Genomic DNA, 11,639 nt, shown 5'->3' with positions numbered 1-11,639 from the left:
CTAAATTTGATTTTCTCCTCTTAATCTGTCTCATGTCAATTTCACTTTTTAGTCTAGCTGGGAAGGACCTTGAAAGGCAGAGGAAAATTTTTCATCCCGGACACCTGGCCTAGTTGGTAGTATACTTTAACACACTGGATGCTGCTTGTCACAAACATAGCTGTGGCTGGGAGATCCTTGGGACATCTGACCTAGAGCCGACAGAAGGTAAGATTTCCTACCATGTCAGTCTCCTGGAATCTGAGGAGTCTGATAGAGCAAGAACGGTGAGAGTCATTCTCTCTTTCTAAATTCAGATTAGCAGGAGAAAATACTTGTGTAACTAGGTCCTTGGGCTTAGCAACTCTTGGTAAATTTGGTAGAGCACTCTTTTGGAGGAAATAGATTAACCAGAGATAGTCTTTGTTTTCCTTGTTTCTTTTATGTTGTTTGTCATAAAAAGGAATTAGCATAGGGCAGAAAGCAGGCATAGGCCCTATAAGCCTGCTGTTTAAAGGACATCTTGGAAACCAAAGCTGCAAAACTGGTGGGTGCGGGTCGAACACTTAAAAGCTGTTAGAGCATTTGCCACCTTAAGAAGGTTCCCGTGATAGGATAAATTGGTCACAGAACAGGTTAGATTAACACTTGGCCACCTGCCAACCTCAAGGAAACAGCTGTGTAATGAGGTACACTTGAAAACAACACACAATCCCCAACTCTGTGGCACATTCCTTTTAGGAATGAGTGTGGCTCCAAGACACCCAAGATTTAGCTGAAGGAAAAACCAGATAGGGTTTTTCCCTTTGTCTTGTTCATAGAACAAGCTCCTAAGAGCTTGGCTTTGTGAGCAGTGAGAATATGCTCTTTGGTCTCCACCATCTGGAGGAGATACACCTATCCGGGTGCACCTTAATGTCCAATTGAAAGGAAGAGGGATAGGAGTCTCTCTCTCTTTCTGTCTGGCCATGCCAGCTCTCAAGGGTGTTTGTCATGAGAAGTCCCAGCCCATAGGAGCCTTTATATTCTCAACCTTCATTTCTTGTTAGTGCTGGACACTCCCATTATAGGAGCACATGCCTAGTGTCACGGATTATTGTCTTTGACTGGAAGCATCTCAAGATTTTGTTGGAGACCAGCAATGAAGGCCTCTGCTTTCTTAGATTAATTATGGGAGTAAACTTTTGGATCATGAGGGCTGTGTCATCTATGCCCTTTCTCTGGACACCTCTTGTATCTTTGGTTAAGGCATTAAAAGGCTTATTGGCTTGAGTTGCTCATAACAGATCCTACTCATCAATGGCCCAACGACAGATCCTTTAAATTAGTTAATGTTTGAAAAAAGAAGAAAAACATTTTAAACTTAGTTGAATGGCTAGCCTCAGGGATTCCCTTGATAAGATGAAAGAAGAGGAACCAGACTTAAAATAAAGGTCCACATACAACATAAATTCCCCCTAAAATGCCTATTTTAACTTCCCTTTCCCTATAGGATTTACAGAGAGCACTCCATCTCTACGTTCAAATTCTACAGGCTGCTCATGTAATTGCTGAAAGCCAGGAAAGGAATTTAACAAAAGCAATAAGGCTCACTTTGCTTCTACCTTCCAGGGCACTGTAATTAGTTTGTGACAGCTTCAGGCATTCCTAGGCAATGTACTTGGCTAGTGTATCCTAGACCCCCAAGGCAAAAGAATTTGTGTCCCCTGGACAGCTGTAAAGCTTTTAAATTATCAAGCCCTTTTAACCTCTACTTTCAAAGGACCCTAGCAAATTTAGAGAGAAATTAAAAAGATTAATCACTAGTCACAACCCTCCCTTCAGAGAGGAAACATGACCAAAATTTCTCCTAGGCCCTCCTATAAATGATCAGGGAAAGGCCAATATTCAGGGACTGTTAGAAGCCCAGATTAAACTGTGCAACCAGAAAGAAGGCTTTTGTTAAAATGCTTCACACAGACTTTACAAAGGCATGAATCTTTTGATTCCCATTTTAATAAAAAATCTGCCTGATATAAAAAAGCAAATTTAGTTTAAAAAAAAAAAAAAGGGCCAATCCCGTGATATTCAGGCTGTAATCCAGTCCTTTGAGGAATTAGAAACAACTGTCTTTCAAAGCTCTACAAAACCAGAGATGCAACTCTAGAAATAAGTCAAAGCTTACCTCTCTTTACCAATCCCCAAACCTGGTCTATTTCTCTCATAATGTTTACAGATACTACAGAAGATTACAATTTGGAACAATATTGTTTAGGACTTAAAAGAATAAGTACATTTTAAATAGTAATTACACTGAAACTCTAAAAAAAATTTTTTTTTTTTTACCTTCTCTGTCCCTTGAAATTATAAATTTAATGTCTTTGAACACAGCCCACAATCACCTGAGACTGAAAAAAAAGCAAGAGGTGGGGTAGGGTGACAGTGGTAGGGGAAGAGGACTTTCCAAGTACAAACTGCTAAAATGCCTCTTGTGTTCAGACTTGGAAAAAACTTGGATACTTTTCTCTGTGCCTTTGTGATGTAAATTTTCTACGTTTATCATCTCTAGGATGTAAAAGCCTTTCTTTTAAATACAAACTTCAGGGGCACCTGAGTAGCTCAGTTGGTTATCTAACTTTTTTTCTTTTTTAAAGTTTATTTACTTTGAAAGAGAGAGAGCATGGAGGAGGGGCAGGGGCGGGGGGCAAGAGAATCCAAGCAGGCTCTATGCTGTCAGTGCAGAGCCCAATTCAGGGCTTGTCCCCACAAACTGTGAGATCATGACCTGAGCTGAGATCAAGAGCTTATGCTTAACTGAGCCACCCAGGAGCCCCAGTATCAGACTCTTGATATTGACTCAGGTCATGATCTCAGTCATGAAATCGAGCCCCACATTGGGCTCCATGCTGAGCTTGGAGTCTGCTTGGGATTCTCTCTCTCTCTCTCTCTCTCTCTCTCAAAATGAAAAAATAAACATTTAAAAAATAAATTTGTAAAAGAGCTCCATTTAGTTGGCTTGAAGACAAGTACTTGTAAGGATTGGGCATTCTAAAACTCAGGAAGAGAGAAACTAACCTAAATATTTTTCAAGTTTATGTGATCTCAGAAAATATTCAATATTAAATTTTTTAATGTTTATTCATTTCTTAGACAGACAGAGACAGAGCATGAACAGGGGAGGGGCAGAGAGAGAGGGAGACACAGAATGTGAAGCAGGCTCCAGACTTTGAGCTGTCAGCACAGAGCCTGATGTGAGGCTCGAACTCACAAGCTGTGAGATCATGACCTGAGCCGAAGTTGGATGCTTAACCCACCAAGTCACCCAGGTGCCCCGAAAATATTCAATTATTAAAGCTAATTTAAAGTTGTTGGTTTAGAGTACCTGGGTGACTCAGTTGGTTGAGACTCTGACTCTTGATTTCAGCTTAGGTCATGATCCACAGGGTCATGGGATCAGGCTCTACATTGGGCTCTGTGCTCAGCATGGATTCTCTCTCTCCCTCTCCCCTGCTCACATGCACTCTCTCTCTCTCTCTCTCTCAAAAAAAAAAAAAAATTGTTGGTTTAATTAAAATAGCCATGTCTTTAGAGTTATCAGGATTAAATATAAAACTTTTATTCTGCCTATGTTTACTGAAAGTCAAATAAGTCCATATTATAGCTTACAAAATTTGTCAGGAAAAAGAAACTTAAAATAATGGTTGACTTTGTCTAATACCTTATAAAATTTTGTGGCTAGTCTCAGCATAACAGTTCAAAACAAGTAAATAGATGTAGGGGTGCCTGGTGGCTCAGTCAGTTGAGCGTCTCACTTCAGGTCATGATCTCACAGTTCATGAGTTCTAGCCCAACATTGGGCTCACTGCTGTCAGCTTGTCAGCACAGACCCCGCTTCAGATCCTCTGCCCCTCCCCTACTTGTGCTCTCCCAAAAAATAAATGTTAAAAAAATAATAAAAATAAATAGATAGAAAGATAAAATAGTTTACAGGTAAACTTTTATTTTAAAAATAAAAATAAATAGATAGAAATAAGATTAAATGGTTTGTAGGTAAACTTTTAAAGGGCTACCAAAATCTTCAGTAACCTGAAGTTTTAAAGTTTGGCTAAGTTAAATGTTAAGTTAAATTCATTGAATATCTAGATCATTTCCAAATAAGATAAAATAATGAAACATTAAGTACCGAACATAGGTTTATCTGTTTTTGTTTCTTTTTTAAAAAATTTGTTGATTTATTTTGAGAGAGAGAAAGTGAATGTGAGCAGGGGAGGGACAAAGAGAGAGAGCATCCCAAGCAGGCTCTGCAATGTCAGTGCAGAGCCCAATGCAGGGCTTGATCCCATGAACCATGAGATCACGACCTGAGCCAAAATGAAGAGCCAGTCACTTTACTGACTGAGCCACCCGGGCGTCCCTCTATTTTTGTCTTATTACAGAGAAACTAAAGATAAATTTGGGTCTGTGAGTAAACCTGGTTTGTTCTTTACTGAAAGACTGTACTATGATGAAGTACATGTTTCTAAGTTACAAAATGTATTCACAAATTTGCCAATCTAAAAAATACTGGTATTATAGTTCACTGTGAAAGTGAGGTACCTCCGTCACAGACCTGCTAATCTGTGACACCAGGCAGGCACTCCTGTAATGGGTCTTCCTGGCACAAACAGGAAACAAAGGTTGAGATGACAAAGGTTCCTATGGGTTGGGACCTCTTAAGAACTGTCATGGCCAGAGAAAGACTTGGAGCCCCATTCTATTTGGCCACCAAGGTACACCCTGTTAAGTGCATCCTCCAGATGGTGGAGACCAAAGAGAATATTCTCACTGGTCACAAAGTCAAGCTCTTAGGACAAAGAACAAGACAAAAGGAAAAATCCTATCCTGTATATGTGCACTTTAACAGCTTTAGCTAAGTGTTGGGTAGCTTGGAGCCACACTAATACTTGAAGGATGTGCCACAGGGTTGGGGATTGTGTGTTGTTTCACAGGGTGCCTTTTTCTTGAGGCTGGCAGGTGATCTGTTATCAATCCAACCTGTTCTGTGACCAACTTATGCTATCACAGGAGACTTCTTGAAGTGGTGAGTGCTCGAACAGATTTTTAAAAAATATATTTTATTTTTTGGAGCACCTGGGTGGCTCAGTTGGTTGAGCATCTGCTTTTGGCTCAGGTCATGATCTCATGGTGGGTTTGTGAGTTTGAGCCCTGCATCGGGGTCTGTGCTGACAGTGAGGAGCCTGCTTGGAATTCTCTCTTTTTTAAAAAATTTTATTTTTTAAGCAAAATCCACACCCACCATGGGTCTCAAACCCACAACCTTGAGATCAAGAGTCACACACTCCACTGACCAAGCCAGCCAGGAGCCTTAGTTCTAACTTCTTTTAAGTATTCAACCCACGTCCACCAGTTTTGCAGCTTTGACTTCCAAGAAGTCTGTTAGCAACAGCTTTGACTTCATGTACCCATCAACATAGGGCAAAGTTTGTAGGACAAGTGACATAAAAGACACTAAGGAAAACAAAGACCATCTCTGGGGGGAAATAGATCAGTTACCGAAGAGTATCCTACAAAACTCAACAAGAGTCAGTCCCTAAGCCCAAGGAACCAGCCCTACAAGTATTTTCTCCTATTAATCTAAATTTGGAGAGAGAGAAAAAGGACTCTTATCGTTCTTGCTCCATCAGACTCTGTAGATACAGATTCTCAGAGACTGACATGCTAAGAAATCTTACCTTGTGCCAGCTGTCCTCAGGGACTTTTGGCTATCATAGTGTGTGGGGTGAGCAGTGTCCAGCGAGTTAAGGTGTCCTGCTAACACACCAATTGTCTGTTGGGGAGCAAGAATTTCCTGTCCCCCTCAAGGTCCTCTTAGCTGGACTAAGAATCAAATTGACATGAGACAAATAAACAGAAGAAAACCAAATTCAATTTCACGTGTGCAGAGAATCCACACAGACCTGAAAATTCCAAAGATGATCAGGCAAAATAAGGTATTTATGTCATCCTGAACTAAGAGGGTAGGAAAAAAAGAAATATTACAAATCAGCCACAAACATACTAACTAATCACTAATCCCCAGACTGGCAATTTCAAATGCTGTCTAGAGTCTAGTCATTCCTCCAGTGGAAATAGCCCTCCATTCTACTCTGCCTGCTCATATTTTCTACGTCATTCTAGATCCAGCTCAGATATCATTTCTTTTATGCAAAGTTCTTTGATGTGCTCAGAGCATGTAACTCACTTCTTTATCTGTTTTCCATAACACTAGTTAATGCTTCTAAAACAGCACATTTCAGATGAAATTATAATTATTCACCTATCTCACATACTGGAACATAAGTTCTTAAGGTAAGGCCTCAGATCTTGCCCACAGTGTCAGGGCAAAAGCAGGTCTGCAAGCCCTGTGACTTGAATAGAAATCTCAAGGAGTCTCATTATGCAGTAATGGGCTCAAAATATAGGAAGAAAGGTAAGGAGTAGTAAAGCAGCATCTTGCTTTGAGATAATCTCCGGGAGTTGCACATAATCCTGGGACCACGATAGCAAGGGTTGCTTGATACTTGTTTTTCTTAGATATTCAATCAGGAGCAAATCTCCTATTTTTGTCTCTGTTTCAATTACTTCTACAGGAAAGGCCTGTTACCCTCATGTCTTCCTCCTGTTTCTCCTTTGGAGTGTGCTGAATATTTTCCATTTCTCCTGCCTTCCAGCTCTCTTTTGTGTTTGTCTTTTATGTCTACTCTGTGTTCAGGAAGGTGATTTCTATAGATGCATAAACTGAGATGTTAGTTCCCTTCTGGGTTCTGAACAAATTCAGAGCATTGGACATTGAAAAAGTCAGAGTATTTATTCCCTCAATCCTACCCTGTCAGGCTATAGTTCAGGCAGTGGTTGTATCGCTTTACTATAGACACATCTCCCGTTGAGGCAGCCACCCTTTCTTTCCTAAAGGTCTATTTGGATCCCAGTAATGCCCTCCTTCCTTCATCCTTTCCAATTTAGGATGGTAACCTCTTCCTGCTTATGCTAATCTCTGAGTACTTTATAATATCTTGTTATTTACCTTAATCCTACCCACCCTCTGAAAATCGTCTCATCGTTACATTCTCTTTAATTAGCCTTTTTGAGTATGCCACCTGTTTCTTCCCAGGACACTGACAAATTAAAGGAAGATACTCAAATTTCCATTACCCTCTGCTCCTGCCCCTTTATAGGAATCTCAGTGGTGGGTCCTGGTGCCAAACTTGGTGAGGGCAGACTTCAATTGAACGAGAAATAACCTGGGCTTTGGGAGTGATGCCTCTAGCCTCATACAAATGACAATTTGTTCAGTCCAGAATAGCCTCCATGCAAAGCCTTCCTCATCTCACTGACCCCTGATGCATACATAAATATAAATATGAAGCTTGCTTACCTGCTGAAAAAGCCAGGAAGTAGTCACTCTTCTTAAAGTTGCCACTTTCATCCAGGAAGTGGCCAGGATCAAACTGATCTGGGTTGGGAAACTCTTTCTCATCATGCAGGACAGAAGTCAGAGATGTTAATATGGTTGTGCCCTGATATAAAGAGAAACAGATAAACTGGATTATGATGAAGGTCATGGAGCTTGAAATCCTTTTGTTTTATAGATGAGGAGACTGAGGCACAGAAGTGATTTATTTACTCCATGTCACAGAACAAACTAATGACCAACCCTAACAGGTTTTAAATCATGTAATGGCAGTCCAAAGCACTGTTAACAGACTCCAAACTTTGTAGCCAACACCAGCACTTGCTTTTCAGAAAACTAAGGGAGCTCCCTAGAGTGCACTGTTGACCAATGGATTTCAGTATTGTCTCAAGGTGCTGATGCCACTGAGAATGAGGTCTTCAAAACTCTACTTGAGTGGCCATATTCTTGAAAACCCTTCATCTTCCCATCAAAATGACAAACTTAGGGGTGTCTGGCTGGCTCAGTTGGCAAAGTGTGGGACTCTTGGTCTCAGGGTCTACGGGTTCTGACTTTGGGCAAAGAGCTTATTTAAAAAAAATTTTTTTAAAGGTAACAAACAGGTAAGTTTGAAAGAGCTATGCTGTTTCAATTGAATTGTTGCATATTATTGTAGAAATGAGAGAGCATTTCTGCTTTCTAGTAGGGTGTTCTTAAACTCATAGATACAGTGCAACATAATGACTTGGAGGTTAGTTTTCAAAATCAACTGAATCTTTGGAACACAGTATGGTCAGTCCTAGAATAGGCTTCCATATAAAGTTAGTTATGAAACACTTCTCCTGGCTGGTGGGACCATCTACTTCAGACTATAACAGAACAACTCCTTTGGAGTTGTCCTCACGACTAACACGAATATAAATCCAGAAAAAAAAGTATATAAAGAAACAGTTCTCTGGCACTGAACAAGAGGCAATCCAGGATTGTGATACTTCACTAAAGAGAAATTAGGTAGACCCTACAATCACTCTGAATTTCTGCCTGACAACACTTTCCTCCTAAGAGTTCAGGGAGGAGAAGGTCAAGCAAAGTGCTACTCTTTTTTTGAGCTAAGGAGACAGAGATAAAAACTTGGCATCTAGAATTCATGAAGAAGGATACAGGCCAAGAAGAATCTACAAATAGGATCTCAAAGGTATATAAGACCTATAACCTTATAAGACTCTGTGAGTCCATGATTATGGGTTGGGAGGCACAAACACAGGAAACTCCATGAAGCCTATCAGGGTACGACTGCTTGAGAACTGCAGGTGGATAACACATGTTGTGCAGTGATAGAGGAACTGAGGTTCCAACCCAGCTAGGATGGAGAGAACTTTCTTAGCACCTCAGATGCTAAGGCAACCCCAAACTTCTAAATTGTTGGACTAAGGAACTCACATCAGACTAAGGGCCATGAACAAAGACTAATTTCAGAATTGAAACCAATCCACAACGAAAGAGTTATAGTAAGCCTCACAGACTGAAAACCATCTGTCAGTAATTTAGCTTCCTGCCAAAATAAAAGTCAATGCTCTTTAAAGGAAGACAGCATAATCCAGACTCCCCACAAGGCATCATTCAAAATATTAAGCATATAATAAATCATTAAACATGTGAAAAAAGAAATGTGACCCAAAATTAAAGAAAAAAAATTCATAGAAACAGACCCCATAATATCCTAGTTGTCAGATTTATCACATAAGAGCTTCAAAGCATATGAGTGTATGAGTGTGTGTTTAACAGACACAGAACAGTCCATCCAAAAGCAACAGAGTACATGTTCTTCTCAAGCACATGTGGAATATTCTTCAGGACAGATAATATGTTAGTGCACAAAATAAGCATTAACAAAAGGCAGAAGATTAAAATCATATCAACCATGTTTTCTGACCACAGTGATATGAATCTAGAAACATGAACAAAACTGAAAAATTCACAGATTTGTGGAGATGAAATAACATGCTACTGAACAACCAATGAGTTAAAGAATAAATCAAAAGAGAAACACATACCCTGAGAGAAATGAAATGGAAATACAACATACTGAAGCTTATGGGATGCAGGAAAAGCAGTTCAAAGAGGAAAGTTCATAGTAATAAATGCCTACATCAAGAAATATGAAAAATCTCAAACAACTCAACTTTATGCCTCATGGAACTAAAGAAAGAACAAATGAAGCCCGAAGTTAGGAGGAGCAAGGAAATAACAAAGATCAGGGTTGAAATAAATGAAATAGAAACTAAAAGAACAATAGAAAAGATCAATGAAACTAAGAGCTTGTTTTTTGAAAAGAAAGATAAGCAAAACTGACTAACCTTTAGTTAGTCTCACTAAGAAAAAAGAGAGGACTGTATATCAGAAATGAAATAGGCTATTACAACTGATACCACAGAAATCAAGAGAACATGAGACTGCCATGCATAATTATACACCAACAAATTGAACAACCTAGAAGATATAGATAAATTCCTAAAAACATACAACATACCAAGACTGAATCACAAAGAAATAGAAAATCTGAACAGACCTATTACTCTGATTGAATCAGTAATCAAAACTCTCTCAACAAACACAAGTCCAGGACCAGATAGCTTCACTGGTAGATTCTACCAAATATTTAAAGATGAATGAATACCAATCCTTCTCAACTCTATGTAAAAATAGAAGAGGAGGGAATACTTGTAAATTCATTTAGTGAGTCCAGCATAATCCTAGTACCAAAACCAGACGAGGATATCACAGGAAAAGGCCAATATCTCTGATGAATAAAGATGTAAAAATCCTCAGCAAAATCTTAGCAAACTGAATTGAAGTACAATAAAAGGATCATATACATAATCAAGTGGGATTTATCTCGGGGATGCAAGGATGGTTCAACATCCACAAACCAATGTGATACACATTAAAAAATGAACTATAAAAACCATATGATCATTTCAGTAGATGCAGAAAAAAGCATCCGACAAAATTCAACATTCACTTATGACAAAAGTTCAACAAGTAAATAAAGAGGAAGTGTACCTCAACATCATAAAGGCCATATATGATAAGACAACAGCAAACATCATACTCAATGGTGAAAAGCTGAAAGCTTTTCCTCTAAGATCAGGAACAAAAGAAGGATGCCCACTGTCACCACTTGTAATGTTTTTTTGTGTTTTTTTTTGTTTTTGTTTTTTGAGACAGAGCATGAACAGGGGAGGGTCAGAGAGAGAGGGAGACACAGAATCTGAAGCAGGCTCCAGGCTCTGAGCTGTCAGCACAGAGCCCGACATGGGGCTCGAACTCACGGACCGCAAGATCATGACCTGAGCCAAAGTCGGATGCTTAACCAACTGAGCCATCCAGGCACCCCCACTCTCACCACTTTTATTCAACATAGTATTACAAGTCCTAGTCTAGAGCATTAGCAAGACAAAGAAATAAAGGGCATCCATACAGGAAAGAAGTAAAACTGTTACTATTTGAAGATAACATGATATTGTAGATCTAAAGACTCTACCCAAACTGTTAGAATAAACTGATACAAAATCAATACACAAAAATCTGTTGCATTTCTATACATTAATAATGAACTATAAATTAAGAAAACAGTCTTACTCACAATGGCATAAAAAAAATCTAGTAATAAATTTAACCAAGGAGGTGCAAGATTGTACACTTAAACCTGTAGGACACTGATGAAAGAAATGGAAGAAGACACAAATAAATGGACAGATATTCTGTGCTCATGGACTGGGGAAAATTAATATTGTTAAAAATGTCCCTATCACCCAAAGCCATGTATAGATTCAATGCAATACCTATCAAGATTCCTATGGGATTTTTTCCAGGAATAGAACAAGTAATCCTAAAATTTGTATGGAGCCACAAAAGATCCTGAATAGCCAAAGAAATCTTGAGGAAGAAAAACAAACCTGGAGGCATCAAACTTTGTGATTTCGAACTCTGTTACAAAGCTATAGTCATTAAGACAGTATAGTATTGGCATAAAAACAAACACGGATAAATGAAACAGAATAGAGAGACCAGGAATAAACCCATGTATATATGGCCAATTAATTTCCAACAAAGGAGCCAAGGTATACAATCAAGAAAAGATAGTCTCTTCAATAAATGGTGTTGGAAAAACTGGGCAGCCACATACTAAAGAATAAAACTAGACCCTATCTTACGCCACACACAAAAATTAACTCAAAATAGATTAAAG

The 11,639-nt window shown here is 39.1% G+C and overlaps 1 protein-coding gene and 1 long non-coding RNA gene across 6 annotated transcripts in view; one reads left to right on the top strand and one right to left on the bottom strand.

The window, feature by feature from the left end:
- LOC132685088 (cytochrome P450 2C21) overlaps window positions 1-11,639 on the bottom strand; it is a 47,255-nt gene that overhangs the window by 3,276 nt on the left and 32,340 nt on the right. Inside the window, exons 10-11 of one of the 2 annotated variants that reach the window (XR_013550534.2) lie at window positions 7,373-7,514; window positions 5,691-5,835 (exon numbers count right to left, since the gene is read on the bottom strand). Coding sequence is in view for 1 of the 2 variants with exons in the window: in XM_078434615.2 (XP_078290741.1) it covers window positions 7,373-7,514 (142 nt within the window). In the remaining variant the exon portion in view is untranslated. The remainder of the gene's footprint in view (window positions 1-5,690; window positions 5,836-7,372; window positions 7,515-11,639) is intronic. The other variant, XM_078434615.2, reaches the window with a different exon arrangement.
- LOC132685090 (uncharacterized) overlaps window positions 1-11,639 on the top strand; it is a 33,261-nt gene that overhangs the window by 10,633 nt on the left and 10,989 nt on the right. For 2 of the 4 annotated variants that reach the window (XR_009612945.2, XR_009612944.2), the window contains one exon: window positions 53-207. The exons of the other annotated variants lie outside the window; for them this stretch is intronic. This is a non-coding gene — a long non-coding RNA (uncharacterized LOC132685090). The remainder of the gene's footprint in view (window positions 1-52; window positions 208-11,639) is intronic. 4 annotated transcript variants of the gene reach the window in all.

Source organism: Panthera onca, chromosome D2 (genome assembly GCF_046562875.1).
Source record: "Panthera onca isolate mPanOnc1 chromosome D2, mPanOnc1 haplotype 2, whole genome shotgun sequence".
Taxonomy (NCBI): domain Eukaryota; kingdom Metazoa; phylum Chordata; class Mammalia; order Carnivora; family Felidae; genus Panthera; species Panthera onca.
The sequence above is the reverse complement of the archived record's forward strand: the minus strand, read 5'-3'. Positions and strand labels throughout refer to the sequence as shown.